The 19121-nt window shown below is 40.4% G+C and overlaps 1 protein-coding gene across 1 annotated transcript in view; it reads right to left on the bottom strand.

The window, feature by feature from the left end:
• Positions 1–19121, bottom strand: part of LOC117875522 (maltase-glucoamylase, intestinal-like) — a 108483-nt gene that overhangs the window by 48441 nt on the left and 40921 nt on the right. The window contains exons 8-9 of the mRNA XM_034766906.1: positions 9900–10025; positions 9311–9442 (exon numbers count right to left, since the gene is read on the bottom strand). Of these exons, the coding sequence (XP_034622797.1) occupies positions 9311–9442; positions 9900–10025 (258 nt within the window). The remainder of the gene's footprint in view (positions 1–9310; positions 9443–9899; positions 10026–19121) is intronic.

Raw genomic sequence — 19121 nt, 5'->3', positions numbered from 1 at the left:
TGGAGAAAGTAAATAAGGAAGTGTTATTTACTCCTTCTCATAACACAAGAACTGGGGCCACCAAATGAAATTAATAGGCAGCAGGTTTAAAACAAATAAAAGGAAGTATTTTTTCACACAACACACAGTCAGAAGTGCTCCCCGTCGACTCCGGTAATCCTGCTCGCCGCGAGGAGTACGCGGAGTCGACGGGGGAGCCTGCCTGCCGGGTCTGGACGGGGGTAAGTTCGAACTAAGGTATGTCGACTTCAGCTACGTTATTCACGTAGCTGAAGTTGCGTACCTTAGTTCGATTTGGGGGTTTAGTGTAGACCAAGCCTAAGAAGGTTCTCAGCGATTGAGTTTCTCATCCCCTGGGGTTGGAATTTTGTTTAGAGGGCTAAATGACTGCTACACCCTCTGCCACTCTGCCCACGAGTTCAAGTTAGATTTCGCCCTCTCCACTTACCACATCCTCACAAAACTGTTTACTTGGGCTTTATGAGGTCAAGGTGTAATATATATTTAATCACCACTCCTGAAATCATAATCAGAGATTCTAAATTTTGATGCAGAATAACTCTCTCTGTGTACAACTGATCCCCAAAGGGAAGTGTAAGTGGAAAATTATTTTTCAAGATCAAGAAAACTGGATTACAATTGCCTTGACTTTAGTTAGGATAGCTTTGCTCTCACCTTGGAATGAAACTCTTAATAAAATGTTCCAGTTCCTGACTCAATTTATGGGAGTGATTTACATCACTAAAGAATGATCACAATAAAAGGATTATAGAAATTCTAGTAACTGCACTAAAGTGAAGATGAAAATCTTCATTGCCAATGCAACCTATACTCTCCATTAGCATTTCAAAGATGATTGAATATATTTGCATTCATCCATGGCTGTCAGTGACACACTGTAGGGCAGGAAAAACTAGACCAGTCTTTGTCATGTTTTTATCAGCAGACAACACAGTTCTTGGGATGTGTAAAAAATGTTTCCTAGCTGCAGGTTAGTTTCTTTCAATTATATTACCTGGTTTCTATTAATTAATAGCATGTATTAAGAATTCATTTTATATGTTATATTAATTTCGTGATCTAAATGATTTATATAGCAATAATTCTTTGCACTTCTATTGGCCTTTGCATTTAGGCCCTTTCCCCTATTTTCTAGTTGCAAATGGTTCATTAACAGACTAGGTTTTTACATTCATTTGTTCATTACTCAAAATTATTTAAACACAGTGGGCCAGGTCCTCAGTTGCTGTAAACTGGTGTAACTCCATTAACTCCAGTGGAGCTATGCTGACTTACAACTGCTGGCCCTTTCTGTGAATATATTTTAGGCTGTGAATTGCTGGCAAACTGTGCTCAACACTAGAGCTAGCTGGAAATTTTGCAGAAACATCTGGGATTCAATTAATTTTGGTTGAACTGCAGGTAAGGTTCCCATGGCTGCTGCGGAGCCACGCCATCCCAGGCTTCCAGGATCCATGGGATGGGTACCTCAGGCGTGGAGACCACAGGCTTCCAGGGTTTGTGGCTCCAGGGCAATCTTGCTATGTGGAGAGCTCTGAGGCCATGGACCCCAAGCTTCCAAGCTCCCTGTTGCAGAATCAGGAGGCTGGAAACCTTGGAGGTTCTTAGGGTTTCCAGGTTTCCAGTGGGGTATTCAATGATTACTGAATGCTTAAGGCACTTTCAAGATACCTACTTTATCCTGTGTCCAATTCCAACTGCCTGTGCATAACAATAGCAAGAGCATCACAGTGCCCTACCCAGACTCTGTTTGGGATGCTCAGCCCTTAAAGGCACAGTCCCAAAGTTCTGCCATGAAGCCAGGAGCCTGGAAATCCTGGGACCGCCCTGAGCTGTGGACCCCAAGGCTTTCAGACTCCCAGGCCAGCTGGTTCCCTGAGCTGCCCAACTCCTGCAGCTTGGTAGGCTAGCTGGCCTGGGAGTCTGGAAGCCCTGGGATACCTGGCGCACAGCAGTCAACGTAGTGGGACTACCCTGGAACTGCACATCCTGAAAGCCCTGGCAGCTGTTTAGTAAAATTGACATGATCCTTGTCAGTCTCATGGTGGCCTACCACTAAATAGCATCAGTGGTGGGCAGAAGTGAAGCAAATAATAATCATGTTAATTTTGCTCAGCAGCTGCCGGGTCTGAAGAGTTGCTTTTTTCCATTTGGAAACAACATGCGTCAGAAAAGATCTTGGAATCTCCAGTTCACAGGAAATTGCAAACTGGTGAATTTTTTGACGAACCAGAAATTGTGAGTTTTGCCAGCTGTATTCACCACATGTATCACTATTTGTTGTCATCATTGATGACTGATCACTTTGGTCACATGACATCATTTGTTTCCCAGCTGAGTGAATTTTACTACAGTAGAACCTCAGAGTAACTAACACCAGAGTTACAAGCTGACCAGTCAACCACACAGCTCATTTGGAACCAGAAGTATGCAATCAGGCAGCAGCAGAGACAGGAAAAAAATAAAAATAAAAAAAAGCAAATACAGTACAGTACTGTGTTAAATATAAACTACTAAAAAAAATTAAGGGAAAGCAGCATTTTTCTTCTGCATAGTAGTTTCAGAGCTGTATTAAGTCACTGCTGAGTTGTAAACTTTTGAAAGAACAAACATAACATTTTGTTTAGAGTTACAAACAACTTCCATTCACGATGTGTTCACAACGCTGAAGTTCTACTGTATAATAAAGAGGGGGCAGGTATGACCAAGCCACTGAGCCTTTGAGTCTCTCCAGGAGCTGGTAACAGAGGCAGCTAACGGGAATGTGAGAAGCTTTCCTTCCAGGTTCAGCACTATGTGTGATATCAAGATGGACAGCAATGAAGCAGTGGTGGTGACCGGCAACAGATGTGCCCTATTCTTTCCTGCCTGAGGACCCAAGGTGATTTCCTGTACATGAAGTGCAAGTTGGTAGCTGTGCTGGAGGAAAAGATTCTTCGATTGGAGGGACAAGTTGACATGTACCAGGCAAATTAGTCGAAACAATAGTTAAGAATAAAATTGTCTGACACACAGAAAAACAAACTGTTGAGCAATAATCAACATGGTTTCTGTAAAGGGAAATCGTGTCTTACTAATCTATTAGAATTCTTTGAAGGGGTCAACAAACATGTGGACAAGGGGGATCCAGTTGACATAGTGTACTTAGATTTCCAGAAAGCCTTTGACAAGGTCCCTCAACCAAAGGCTCTTATGTAAATTAAGCTGCCACGGGATAAAAGGGAAGGTCCTTTCATGGATTGAGAACTGGTTGAAAGACAGGGAACAAAGGGTAGGAATTAATGGTAAATTCTCAGAATGGAGAGGGGTAACTAGTGGTGTTCCCCAAGGGTCAGTCCTCGGACCGATCCTATTCAACTTATTCATAAATGATCTGGAGAAAGGGGTAAACGGTGAGGTGGCAAAGTTTGCAGATGATATTAAACTGCTCAAGATAGTTAAGACCAAAGCAGACTGTGACGAACTTCAAAAAGATCTCACAAAACTAAGTAATTGGGCAACAAAATGGCAAATGAAATTTAATGTGGATAAATGTAAAGTAATGCACATTGGAAAAAATAACCCCAACTATACATACAACATGATGGGGGCTAATATAGCTACAACAAGTCAGGAAAAAGATCTTGGAGTCATCATGGATAGTTCTCTGAAAATGTTCACGCAGTGTGCAGAGGTAGTCAAAAAAGCAAACAGGATGTTAGGAATCATTAAAAAGGGGATAGAGAATAAAACTGAGAATACATTATTGCCCTTATATAAATCGATGGTATGCCCTCATCTCGAATACTGCGTACAGATGTGGTCTCCTCATCTCAAAAAAGATATACTGGCACTAGAAAAGGTTCAGAAAAGGGCAACTAAAATGATTAGAGGTTTGGAACAGGTCCCATATGAGGAGAGATTAAAGAGGCTAGGACTCTTCAGCTTGGAAAAGAGGAGACTAAGGGGGGATATGATAGAGGTATATAAAATCATGAGTGATGTGGAGAAAGTGGATAAGGAAAAGTTATTTACTTATTCCCATAATACAAGAACTAGGGGTCATCAAATGAAATTAATAGGCAGCAGGTTTAAAACAAATAAAAGGAAGTTCTTCACGCAGCACACAGTCAACTTGTGGAACTCCTTACCTGAGGAGGTTGTGAAGGCTAGGACTATAACAGGGTTTAAAAGAGAACTGGATAAATTCATGGTGGTGAAGTCCATTAATGGCTATTAGCCAGGATGGGTAAGGAATGGTGTCCCTAGCCTCTGTCTGTCAGAGGGTGGAGATGGATGGCAGGAGAAAGATCACTTGATCATTGCCTGTTAGGTTCACTCCCTCTGGGGCACCTGGCATTGGCCACTGTGCTAGATGGACACTGGAAACTGGGCTAGATGGACCTTTGGTCTGACCCGGTAAGGCCTTTCTTATGTTCTTATATGACATGCTACTAAGAATCAGAGAAACTGGGGACTTCCTAGACAACCAGATTTGGGAAACACCCATACTGCAGATTCAAGGAAGAATGGAGCCTGGAATCAGTGAGAGAAGAAGTCAGAGAGGACTGGCATTTCATAACCACCAAAGGCAAGAGATCATGGTTGGAGACAGATGAGGCTAGACAGACTGTGGCCACCAGAGAGAAGAGAAGCAGGAGGAATTCTATATAGCTAGAAGTTTAAAATCAATACCAGGTCTTCAACATGGAAACTATGGAAGATCCAGCAGGTCCGAGGGAATGGAGAGATGTATGAGATGTGTGGATGGCAGCTTGGCCCAACCTGTGAGGAAAATCAAGCTTATCCACAAAGAGTTCTCCAACTGGCCAAGGAAGACAGACAGATCCTCGTTGGAGATTCAATACTCAGAAGAATTGAAAGAACATTCTTCAAGGGACAGACAGACAACAGGACAGTGTGCTGCATTCTCGGAGCCATGACACAAGTCACTCTGAGATTGGCTAGGCTTCTGGAGTCTACATGTAAGGATTCATTGGTGATGGTTCATATCAGCACTAACGACACTGTCAGGGGATATCTCGCAGATAATAGCCGACTTCAGGGAACTTGGAAGTGTGCTGAAGAAGAAGAATATCCAAGCAATCTTCTCCGAGATCCCATGAGCAAAGGGAAACAGAAAGCAGAAGATTCTGTAAGTGACTCACTAGCTAGGTAAGTGGTGTATGATGGAGGGTTTTGGTTTTGTGGAACATTGGTCCACGTTCTGTGGGGAGAGGAAGCCTCCACCTCAGTAGAAGGAGAATCAGTATCTTTGGGGACAGGCTGGAGACCGTTAAAATAATAGCAAAAGGGCAGGGTAAAAAGAGAGAAGATAGGAGCACTCAGAACACAATTGAGAAGCTGAGAACAAAATTGATCAAGGAATCAAAGGGCATGAAGAGAAAAAATTCTTTAATTATCTATACACCAATGCTAGGAGCCTGGGTAACAAACAAGAAGAATTGGGTTTGCTCATTTATGAGCATTAATTTGATCTAGTTGGTATTACTGAAACCTGGTAGGATGATTCGCACTACTGGAATGTTAAAAGCAATGGTTTTAATCTATTTAGGAAGGATCAATTGGGGGAAAAGGAGAGGAGGAGTGGCACTCTACATCAAAAATGGCATTACCAGTTTCTGAGTCAATGATAACTCAGAAGAAAATGATCTTGAATGCTTATGCATCAGTATCCTAACAGACAAAGCACAAGGTGGGGTACTAATTGGTGTCGGCTACAGACCACCAAATCACACTAGGGAAAAGGATGAACCTACTTATGCACCTATCTGTAATGTGTAGAGGAAAAAAACCTGTGTGCTCATGGGAGACTTCACTTAGAGTGACATATGCTAGAGGGAACATGATGCCAGTACTAACACATTCTTGTAACTTCTAAACATTAGATGACCATTTCTTAACTCAAACTGTTGCAGCCAATACAGGGGAAATTCTATATTGGACCTTGTCCTAACAGATAAAGGAACTGATCACAGAACTAAAAGTTAATGGTAGTTTAGGTACAAGTAATCATGACTTGATCATGTTAATAATGTGAAAGCAGAATAAAGTCCAGACCAGTAACATATACACACACAGATACTTGGTGCTTTAATAGGGCCAATCTCACAAAGATGAAAACAATTATGAGCCAAATCAACTGGGAGGAAGAATTTAATCAGAAAAATTTTATTGAATTCGGAATCACTTAAGAACACCTTACTAGATGCCCAAAATGCCACAATCCCACAAATGAGGAAGAAGACTGTGTTGGTTAAAAATACAACCTGGGGAAGTGAAAGCGCCTATAAAAATAGTATATAACAAATGGAAGAAAGGATAAGTTGATAGTAATAAATATAAATCAAAGAAGTTATGAATTGTACAGAATTGATAAGGGAAGCCAAGGGACACAAGGAAAAATCTGTGTCCAGCAGAGTTTTAAAATATATATTAGGAACAAAAAGAATCCTGACAGTGGTATTGGTCCATTACTAAATGGAAGTGGTAGAATTTTCCAATAATAATGCAGAAGAGGCAGAATTGTTCAATAAATATTTCTAATCTGTATTTGAGGGGGAAAAAAACAGATGATGCAGTCTCAGTCTCATGAATATCTCTGGAAGATGTAAAACAGAAGCTACTAAAATTAGACATTTTTAAATTAGCAGGTCTGATAATGTGCACCCAAGAATCTTAAAAAAACTGGCTAGAGGAGCTCACTGGACCATTAAGATTGATTTTTCAATAAGTCTTGGAGCACTGGGGAAGTTCCAGAAGACTGGAATAAAGCTAATGTGGCAATTTTTAAAAAGGGTAAACAGGATGACCTGGGTAATTATAGGCCTGTCAGCCTGACATCATTGCTAGGAAGATAATGGGGTGACTGATATGGGACTCAATTAACAAAGAACTAAAAGAAGGGAACTTAATGCAAATCAAAATAGGTTTATGGAAAATAGAGCCTGTCAAACTAACTTTATCTTTTTTGATGAGATTACAAGTTTGGTTGATAAAGGTAATAGTGCTGATGCTACAGACTTGGACTTCTATAAGGCATAGATTTGGTACTGCACGACATTTTGATTAAAAAAAACTAGAATGATATAAAAGTAGCATGGCTCACATTAAATGGATTAAAAAGTGGCTAACTGAAAGATCTCAAAATGTAACTGTAAATGGGGAATTGTCATTGAGCAATTCTATTTCCAGGGAGGTCCCGTTCGGATCAGTTCTTGGCCCTATGTTATTTAACATTTTTATCAATGACCTAATAGAAAATAAATTCATCCCTGATAAAGTCTGCACACAAAAATTGGGAGAGTGGTAAATATGAAGAGGACAGGTCACTGATTCAGAGTGATCTAGATTGCTTGGTAAACTGGGGTCAAGCGAATAATACATGTTTTAATACAGCCAAATGTAAATGTACATATTTGGGAACAAAGATGTAAGCCATTCTTACACGATGGGGGACTCTATCCTGGGAAGCAATGGCTCTGAAAAAGATTTGGGGGTCATGGTGGATAATCAGCTGAATATCAGCTCCCAGTGTGAAGCTATGGGCCAATAGATTTAATGTGATCCTGAGATGCATAAACAGGAGAATCTCAAATAGGAGTAGAGGTTACTTTACCTCTGTATTTGGCACTGGTATGACAGCTGCTGGAATATTGTGTCCAGTTCTGGTGTCCACAATTCAAGGAGGATAAATTGGAGAGGGTTCAGAGAAGAGCCACGAGAATGATTAAAGGATTAAAAAACCTGTCTTGTAGTGGCAGATTCAAGGAGTTAAATCTATTTAGCTTAACAAACAGAAGGTTAAGGAGTGACTTGATTACAGTTTACAAGTATCTACCTGGGGAACAAATATTCAATAATGGGCTCTAGCAGAAAAAGGTGTCACATGATCCAAGCTTGAAGTTAAAGCTAGACAATTTCAGACTGAAAATAAGGTGTAAATTTTTAATGGTGAGAGTGATTGACCTTTGGAATAATTTGCCAAATGTCGTGGTATAGTCTCCATTAACAACATTTTTTTAAAATCCAAACTGGATATTTTTCCAAAAGATATGCTCTAGCAATTATTTGGAGGAAGTTCCATAGTCTGTATTATACAGAAAGTCAGACTACATGATCCCAATGGTCCCTTCTGCCCTTAGAATGTGTGAATGTATAAATTGGTGGGAGCAGTTTGTGGAGGTTTTGAAGAGGAAGGCCAACAGGATTAAGAAGAAACATTTCAAAACATTTCCTTTCCATGGCACAGGAGTCAGAATTTGCCCAAAACATCAATGCTGGAAAAAATAATGTTATTGTAAGAGTTGTAGACGAGGATAACATTTAAAATGAATTTTTATCTAGTTCACACAATGATATTGTGTATGGCATGCATACCTAGTCCAAGTCACAAAGTGGGTGGCCAGATTCTTGTCTGGCTTATATAGCAGTTTGGCAGAGCGCTAGTCAGGGATTTTGGTTGGCTCTAATTGAAAAACTTGAGGTCAGCATCAGTGGCAGGATTATAGCTTGGGGAAACACCATCAGTGTAGCGCTGCATGACTGTTAAGATCTGTAGAGTAATTTCTCAGATATCTATCAAGGACTTCTAAAAAAAATAGTTTACTGGCCTCCAATTTCTATCACCTATCGCCACATTCACTATAATTATTGTCACAAAAAGTTAGTAATTTTACTACAAGTGAGTGTATGCCAATCTACTGCAAATAAACAGTCTTTGTTAGAAAAATTGACAAACCTACTGTTTCCACTTCTGCACAAATTGAATTCAATTTGGTCATTATTACATACTTTTTGGCTACAGGCTCAAAATTGGTTTTCCACAAATTTTCATACAAAGTTTCTTATATGAATATTAACAAAAAGCTACTACATGGGAAAATGAAGTATGGTTTCTAGTTTCCCAAAAAGTTTGTGAATAGTTTTGCGCACATTAAGAAAAGTAGTTTATTTTCATAAAGGGAAATGCCTTACACCAGTTCCCTCTCAATTCAAGTCCATAATTTTCATAGAAACTTCTTGGGAATGTGTGAGAGAAAAATTAGTGTTGTGGCATACAAAGAGTATTGGTACAGAAGTACCTGATAAAAGCAATACAGCATTATAATGAGAAGTGTGTAAAGAATTTCTTTTGATTTACTAGACAGATGAATGATATTACAAGAGGAGAAGATGGAGAACCCATTTCAATAGCATAGATACTTTGGTGCCTAAATATTTCAGTGACTGGTACTACGTAAATAGGTAGCATACATTGAGAGAAAATTAGTGAGGTTGTTAATTTTACCAGAATAATGACATAGTGCATTCCATCTTTTTTCAGCTGTTGAATGTACTCTGGCAGACCTGCATAATTTTCTTTATCATAGGTGAAGTCCAAATTACGCTCCATGTAGTCAATATCGCCATACTGGACATCCTGACAGTTTTGAACATGAAATTATTTTAGTATGTTGTTAGCTAAATCAGAATTTATGCAACTTTATTTAAGAATCCTCAAAAAGTAATTAATCTGCCATCAAATGTAATTTAAAATATTGGATATAGCAAAAGAAGATTTCTGATTAACTTTAAGAATCAGAAGGCTAAATGCTGCTCTAACATTTCCCGCAGTAAATCCAATGTATAGCTCCACTGAGTTCATCACAGATACTCCAGATTGACCGCTATGTAACTGAGAGCAGAATTGCTTTAAAAACATCATTTAAAATTGTGAACTCCAGGGATACTATTTGCAAAATCATGACACAGAATTATGAATATTCTCGTACTGTACAATTCACAGGGTAATTGTTCTCTTCTATTATTATTTTACTCATTTCATTTTGAGAAGGTAATTAAATAATTAAAATGCACTTTGCAAAAGTCATACTTACATATGGAATACCATACTGCCGCATGCGATCAACTGTTTTCTTTACCACATCGAGGCTGCCATACCCATAACGGGACAGCTGAAATCCCAGCGACCAATAGGAAGGAAAATGTGGGCGCCCAATGGCCTAAAACAGGAATTAATACATTCTAAGAGATAAACAGAAAACTCTGGAATAAGAAGAATACATGTTTATCAGCATATGCTCATTAAAAACATGGAAAATGAATGGCTTACAATCTTTGTTGTGCTATTTTACTCACCTAGCAAAGAAAACACATGCTGTAAAATTCTGCAATTTATTTATTTATTTCCCTTCATTTTTCCAAGAATGATATAGCAACAAATATTGGGGGAGATTATATACACCTGCTCCACTGGTGCATAAGGGCATTTTTGTATGGTACTCACTAATCCTCCAATCCTATTTGAGCCCCTGTGGAGCCCCTTACTCACTGGAGACTAGAGGGGGTCCATCCAAACTGTTTTCAACCTCAACAAAATGCCCCCCTCTCCCTGTGAAATTGTTTTGATCATAATTTTTCATTATACAATAAACATTTCAATGGGGGTGGTGGTGGAGAATGTTCTGTTTCAATGGGAAATAAAATCACTCACCTATTTTTTACTTTTTTCACTGGAAATAGATGAGAAAATGGGGGGATGTCACTGAAACTAAATTTTTTCATATATAAAAAAACAATTTCACAGAACAATAGGAACAAACCAAAAAACAGTTAGTTTCTTTCTACTTTTAAAATATATATACTTACCTTTTTTCAAGCAGCTCTCCTGTAGACCCCTGCTGACCTCCCCACACAGAAACACAAAGCTCTAAACACCACAGAACTATTGTTCTACAACCATGACAGGGAGCTAGGGGAGCAGGTAGCACAGAGGATCTCTGTAAGGAGGAATGTCGTGGCATGGCAGGTCCAGTGTAGAGGAGCAGAGCCAGGGAAAAGTGTCCAGAGAGCAGCTACCACATGGACACACAAATCTAATCTCTCCCAGCTGCCACTAAAGGCCTTCAAGCTCTAGTGTTTGCAGCGGAGTGGATATGCGGCTGTTCTGCTCCAAGACGTGCATGAGTGGCGGTGTCACAGCCCGTAATGTTCTCTTCACATAGCCCATTTACTTAGGCTTTTTTCAGAGGTGGGGGTGGAGGGGGGAAATCAGCATTTGGTCTCATTTGAAGATAAGCTTAAGTTTGCAGAATAATGAAAACAATGTCACTACCAAGCATTTTGGCAGAAACATCTAGCTACTCCAGTACTGTGGGCAGAGTTCGGGGATGTAGGCTGAAGACACCTCCACATCTGACATTTTAATATTTATTTATTTATTTATTTTTAAATTTAAATGAAGTCATACACAAAGTCAGCCTATGTAAAGGAATGTTCTCATTACCACTAATGTTTCCCTTCTAAAGTACGTTGCACACATTGTTCCTTGTTTTAAGTTACACTGAAAGCTCTTCTTATCAGGGACTGTCTTTACCTATATGTTTGAACGCCACCTAGCATAATGAACCCCCGTCCTGAATGGGACCTTTGAGAGAGAATAATTAGAAGACTAATAGCTTAACGACTTGTCTTCATTACCATGTTACATCGGTGCAGCTGTGCCGATGTAGTGTGTCTGGCGAAGATGCCGACAGGAGAGCGCTCGCCCACCAGCATAATTACTCCTCCTCAGCAAGAGGTGGAAGCTACGTCAGCAGGAGAGTGACTCCTGCCGACATAGCGCGATGTGGACATTGCTTTAAGTTGATCTAACTTACGTTACGGAATGGCTTTTTCACACCCCTGAGTGACGTAAGTTACATCGATTTAAGCAGTAGTGTAGAAAAGCCCTACATGTACTATTACATAGTGGTTCAATACAATCCCTGGGTTTTGCACATTCATTGCCAAAAACCTGTTGCTGAGTAAAAGGCAAATTTTTAATTACTATAGCAATGTGACCATGCGAACCAGAATTAGATTGTTTCTCCTACCACATCCTGCTAAACTAGCTCATCAAAAGGTTGGCATTTATTCTGAGCTCTCTGAAATTTCAATCATTTGTACACGCCACCTGGGTCAGACTCTCCTTTGAAATTCAGTTACCGACAATTGACTATTTACAGGGTTGAGTCACAATGTTGAATTGCCAGGCATCTGCAAATCTCAAAGATCAGTTATCATTCAGTTCCTAAAAATCATCACTTGAAACAAAAGGTAACAAATTAAGAATGACTTTTCAGTTATTTGATTTCCCCCCCTATATAATAGAATAAATTATAATCCAGTTTAAAAAATGATGAGGAAATTGGATACAAAAATTCTCAAGCAACATGGGATGAAGTGTCAATTTCTGTGTCTGTATATAGGTTGCTCTTGCTTTTTAAAACTAATGCATAGCAATGATGGTGTTTGGGTTCCAGAAAGAAGCCAAAAGTTTGGGGCATGCACACTGTTCTTTTCTGTAGGCCAAATCCTAAAATCTTTACTCCACTTTTACAGGATTTGGCTCCATGAGATTAACCTCCATACACTTTCGCTATCCCAGTCAAATTCCAAACCATCCTTGCTGGAAAGGTAATTTTGCTCTACGAAAATAGAAAATGTACTGGGTCCTTATGACTATCAGTTAACCAAGCCTTTGATACTCTAGTATTGATGTAGCCAGTGCCCCTCAGATCTTCATGGTTCTCTAATTATGCACAACAGGAGAAGTGAGAAGGAACAACACTTGAGCATTGGTTACAGAAAATACCAACATGGAATACATTGAGAGACTGCATATATTCCTTATTTAGTGGAACCTCACCACTGTTAATATGTTATCTCATCTTTGCTATGCATAAAGATTAAACATTTCTTCATAAGTGATCTTCTCAACGGGGAGAATGACACAAGAAAACAATGTTTGAAACTGAAGTTGCCCTAATATAGATACCATAGTCTAGTGAGTCAATTAAATACAAAGAGCCAGAATGAAGCAGTATGTATAAGCCACAGCTGAATAGAGGGGTTGTTTTAGATGGACAGTTCCTGAGGTACTCTCTTCCTGCAGAAACCAAGGCTGACAGAATGCCTGTGAGCTCATTGGGGGAGCACACAGAGGACAGGTAACTGCTATGGCTTTTAATTGTGCAGCATGTGGCCAGCCAGGCAAAAGGGCCACCTCTAGCACTGAGAATCAGGATTCTGACTACCCACTGAATGGGCATGCAAGGTGGGAGGGACAATTCCTTACACTCCTTCTTCCCTTGGGCACTCATTTCAGAATGGCCAGATTCTGGCCCAAAGCAAATTGCACGGTCTCTTTGGCCCCAGCCCTTGCTAGGCTGTGTGACTCCTACCTGCCCTTGCTTATTTGTTTAGTTTCAGCTGTTCTCAGTTAGGTAACTATTCTCTTTAGCCTGTAAACGTCTGGTTTATTCTAAGACAAGGCTGTATGTTTCCACAGCATCCCTTGGGGAATTTGGGATTAGAGCTGAGTGATTTTGAAAAAAACCCACCTTGCAAGCAAGATTCACTTTTAAAACAATTAGTTCTCTAGGTTGACCAGGCTGGAACATGAGGTGAGCTTAATTCAAATTAACAGAACATTCTAAAAGGAGGGATAAAAATAGGGCAACTAGAAAAACAAATTTCTTCTAATTATGTTGTGGACTCTCTCTCTAATGGATCTCCCTGATAAAGCAACTGACATATGACATCTAGTACAGATGGAGCAGAAGCAGAGATGTAATTTTGCAGCCCTGGATTTTGTGATAGTTTTGAGATATATGTAGGATACACTATACTTGATTAAACTGTATCTTGCATTCAGAGGATCATAAATTGCTTTACATAAAAACGAAACATTTTAGAAAACTGCATACAGTGACTGTCCTAGAAACAGAAAGGGGAAATGATGCATGAGGAGGGAAATAAAGGAAAGAAAATATCAGAAATTTAGAAGCTGTAAAGAGACAGGGTAGTTAGAGGGGAAATGGAATGGAAGGCTGCCAAGACTGGGAAAGTGGAAAAGTGAGTTCTCATTGTCCCTATTACAGTTCCCCTGAAACACAGTCCATAATAGTTAAGAGCAGGTAGGAACAATGATCCCTAGGGATGTTACAGTAATATCACTGTGAGTTTTCCAAGTTTGACAAAAACTGGCGTAATGTAGCGATTTCACTACTGCTAGATGTATCTCAGATTTGGGTGAATACAGAAAATAGCCTCTGTTGAAACAAAGAGGTTCCTTGGGAGTATGTATGTCTACTGGTTAGGACTTGTGGCCTGAAATCAGGACTCCTGGGTTCCATTCCTGTTTACACCACTGACTCATTCTATGTCCCTGAGCAAATATTTTACACATAGCACCTCAACATGAGAATCAAATTACTTTATAAACATTTATAAACAAACAGTGTCCCCTTTTACAACTCAGGAAACTGATGCAGAGAGAGAAAATGGATGAACTCAAAAGAGCTAAGCATGCTGTTACATAAGGATTAAGGATCATAATGGGAGTTACTGGGTGCCCTGCCAGATGCACATGCACAAATCAGGCATTGAATTCTCTGCGTGCTTTCTGTCTAATAATCACTCCCCACCCCAACAGTTTTCTGTGGTGCTCACTGTCTCTCATTTGGTTTCTCACTGCTACACTTTTAAGGAAAACAACAGTCTCCTCCCTGAGAATGAACGTTAGTTGGGTAACGCCCTTCAATTTTAGTGGCAGTTGTGTGGCTCAGGCCTTGTGCAGTTCTTTTAAATTGTAGAGTTTAGTGTTGTTTTCTGAGCTCATCCTCTAACTTCTCTCATTTTTAGCATCCTCAGAGGGCTACCCCCTAAAGGGCTGTTGCACTGTTGTAATTACATGGATGTACCACAGAAGATTGCTCTGGAACTCTCAAACTCTAATTAGCCATATAAAATTACTCTTGATACCTGATATTTGCCTGAATTTCTTTTTTAGTAAAGATCTGTAGGAGGTAACTATAAAAATCTGAGTGGGATAAATGTTCTTGATTTAGAAACAGCAGTTAATGGCCTTGGTTAGTCACAGAGCGGCTAAATTACATGGAAGTTTCACCAGCTTCCACAGTCCACAAATCTGTCAAAAACTGAATCCAGCTCATCAGACACCCCCTCTTTGGGCACGGTGACGAAGTGAATGCTGCACACTCTGAGCTAGTCAGTTGAGAACACTGAGTTCAAAGTCCATGCAGTGAATTTAAAGAGTACCAGAGCTGACTTATAAAAAGACAAGATATGCTGCATATCCGAGGGACTAAAGCAGATTCCAAGTACCCAGAAGACTCTAAAGACCCTAATGGCCTTAGACATCATGGACTTCAAAAATGTCACGTGATAAAACCAGAAAATCATCCACTACAAAACAAAGAACGCTTATCACCTGAATACTTTTCAGTGGCCATCTCCTTGCTGAAGGACCTGTAAGTTCAACTGAGGGCACCGTCAATGATACATCTGTGACAAGTAATATGTATAATTAAGTTTCACATACATTAGCTGTCGACTTAAACTGAGATATTGACCAGCAATTTATTCTGCTGAAGCAAAAGTGGGAGCTATCTAAATGTGCTCTTCTAACACTTGTCATCTAGCCACTGGTTGCTAGACCTCAGATAATTACAACAAATGTGAGGTCCTCACTCACCTGATGGCCGTTTGATTTCGATATTATGTTTCATTTGCTAAATAATAATTTTCTTCTATGTTTTGCTATGGGGTTCATGTTATGTTGTTATGCAACATAAATTTACAACTAATTAGGCTAAAAGTATCAGGCAGTAATAACATGAATATTGTGTCTGGTTGTATAATCACTAATTGGTTCATCTGATCAGTTTGAGCACTTTAGTTTATTGCTTTCTTTTGCTATATAGTCTGGTTGAAAATTAGCTGTTTGTCCTGATAGGAATGATGTGCGTTATATAACTGTTCAGTGAACTAAGAGCTGAACCTATTCTATAGTGGGATTTTGCAGAGAAGTACAGAGTGGTTATTTTAAAGCATATGTAACCATGATGGAACCAATCTATGACTTACCTTAAACACCAGTTCTCTCAGTCGAATTTAACAATGAGACGGAAGAGGAAGTAATAGAGTGGAGAATTTTTATTGTTATACAAGCTGTGACACATGTGTGTCATACCTTCAGTAATTACTGTAACTCAGCTGTTATTGTGCCAGGGCATGCTATTTCCTGTAAACCAACTAACTAACTAAATTCCTTGCAAAATAGTGTTCAGGAAAGGAAACAGCTCATTAGGGATGGGAGAAGGATTTGCTTTTCAATCAGGCACTCCCTTTCCATTCTCTTCACTGCCCTCAAAGTCCATGTAAAATGGATTAGATTCAGATACAACTGACATTTTGGAACTGCACCATTTTAACCCTCTACCTACACACATTATGATCAAACTCCAAGTGGCTCACTGCTTTCATTAGGGGCCCTGTCCTTACCAAAGCTCCACCACTTGGCTGCATCTTCCTCATCAGTGCTGCTGATTATAAATATTTTGTGAATAAGAGATAAAAACAAGTTACAGCCAAAAAGCAAAATTAATATTTAATTCTAGTCTAGGCAAAAAGAAAGGCAAAGCAAACAATCCACTGAGACAAATCCCCTTTCTTATAGGCCAGCATAGCTATGCATTAAATAACCTTTCAATGGCCTAATCCAGTGGCAAGGTCATGGACGGCCTCAAAGACAGTGGAACAGCTGTGGCTTGGCTTGGCTGCACAGGGGTTCCATCCATAATGGCTGCACAAGGGGATTCAGTACCTCTGGCACATTGGGGACCATGTTCCATAGGAGCACTCTCCGTGCCCCCATTCAGGGTGATTTGGGGATGAGGTGCAGGAGACACAGTGTGTGTGGCTAATAGTCATGAAGGTGAAGCAGAGGGGCTATACGTTGCACTGTAGTCTCAGTGTTCCAGTTGCAGCCATGGAGTGTCTCTGCCGGTGCCTTGTGACCTTACAGTGCTTACACACCAAGGTGATTGGAACCACAGAGATAGGCAGATGGGGGAGAAGCTTGTCCCCAAAAAACTCCATTACAAAGCCTATTTAGCTTAAGGGGAAGATGGGAAACCAGCATCTCGCTGCCCTTTGTGCCTTTGAAAATCTCACAGTGAGTCCTGACTTGATAGAATAAAGAATCCTGGTGGGAAGGTTGGTGATGGGAAGGCAGATCTGAAGCTGTCATTGGAGGAAATGCATTGGAACAGTGAGCCAGCACAACACTCAGACAGGAGCATGTTACATCTGCTCTCAGTGTGTTCTCATTAACTGCTCCCAGCTAGTATTTGCTCCTGAGGGCAGCATGCACACTAGCCAGTGGGGGGACTGGACATACCACCTTTCTTGTATGCTCATCAGGCATGTGACTGGTATCTCCTAGTGCCATCTTGTGCACCACCAAGTCATTTTGCCTCACTGCTTGTGCATAGGAGGAGGCTCCTGCACCTGTCTTCCCTTCCCTGCTTGGGCACCAGCATATCAGAGGACATGATTTGGCCCCAAAAGCATAATAAAGTGTCTACAAGACTGTTGTCCTGGTTACTAAAGCCTGTGGTTATAAGAACTGCACCACAAGGCGAAGAAGACAAATTTTAGTACACTCCTTTATGGACTTTATGGACATTACATCTCTTCTTGTCCATTTTATTCTACTCCCTCTTCTTCCCTGGAAAGAGGGCGTGACCACAAGAGAGAATACCTCTAATATGAAACAAAAGCCAAAACAAGCCCAAGGGAGAGGGCACAGGACGGAGAGGAAATAGATTTTCTCCGTCCTGTGCCCTCTCCCCACATTTCTTGACTATAAAAGCTAAATCAGTATCCTAGAGACTAACAACATGGTAACAGTAGCATTAGATATCAAGGAATTTCACAATGTTTGTTTAAAAAGTTAGTTTCACTATGAAATTACCTCTGTGCATTCTTTAAGATTCCTCGCAGAGCCTAACACAAAGTCAAAGAATACAGAACAGCATGGATTTTTTCTGGCCTCTGACATATCTATTAAGGAAATACTGGCTATCCCTTACCTTGCTTTCTCAGAGCCAACCTCAATTTCCACAGAAATAGGGCTGGAATTTAAGCTGCCAGAAGTCATTAGCTGAGAGCAAGAATTCTCTCTCTTATTATTTTCAGCTGCTGGCCACCTGCTGAACTGCGAAAGTACTGGTTTCAAACACCAGCAAAAGACTTTTAAAAGATCTGGGGCTCATTCTGATCTCAGTCATAGGGTGTAAATGTGGAGGCACTCCAATGATATCAATAGGAGATCACAAATATGCCCATCTCCTGCCTTTTGCACGACCCTCAATGTGCCTCCTGTTCTGAGATGGGTTAGGATGATAAAACATTTCCAGCCAGCCTACTCTCGCCTCCAGCATTGCTAGCACTAGTGGAAGTGCATTAGTAGGAAATTCTTCTTTGAGTGTCCTCTGCATATTCCACCTCTTGGGATATGACTGAATAGTGCAGTTGAATGGTGGAGCCTCCTGTAAGCAGCACCTGTTAGAGCGTTAGCACTCGCATGCCCCTGCCTCGTCCTCCCCTCAGCATTCCAGCACATTCTGAGGGTGTGGCCATAAAAGGGGGTGCAGCCATTGCACCCTCAGTCCTTCCAACTGCTGATCTGACAGATGTAGGCCCACTGCTTAGTGAAGAGGGAGAAACAGTAACAGGAAACTTGGAAATGGCAGAGATGCTTAATGACTTCTTTGTTTTGGTCTTCACCGAGAAGTCTGAAGGAATGCCTAACATAGTGAATGCTAATGGGAAGGGGGTAGGTTTAGCAGATAAAATAAAAAAAGAACAAGTTAAAAATCACTTAGAAAAGTTAGATGCCTGCAAGTCACCAGGGCCTGATGAAATGCATCCTAGAATACTCAAGGAGCTAATAGAGGAGGTATCTGAGCCTCTAGCTATTATCTTTGGAAAATCATGGGAGACGGGAGAGATTCCAGAAGACTGGAAAAGGGCAAATATAGTGCCCATCTATAAAAAGGGAAATAAAAACAACCCAGGAAACTACAGACCAGTTAGTTTAACTTCTGTGCCAGGGAAGATAATGGAGCAACTAATTAAGGAAATCATCTGCAAACACTTGGAAGGTGGTAAGGTGATAGGGAACAGCCAGCATGGATTTGTGAAGAACAAATCATATCAAACCAATCTGATAGCTTTCTTTGATAGGA

This window comes from Trachemys scripta, chromosome 1 (genome assembly GCF_013100865.1).
Source record: "Trachemys scripta elegans isolate TJP31775 chromosome 1, CAS_Tse_1.0, whole genome shotgun sequence".
Taxonomy (NCBI): domain Eukaryota; kingdom Metazoa; phylum Chordata; order Testudines; family Emydidae; genus Trachemys; species Trachemys scripta.
This window is presented reverse-complemented; position numbering and strand designations above follow the sequence as displayed.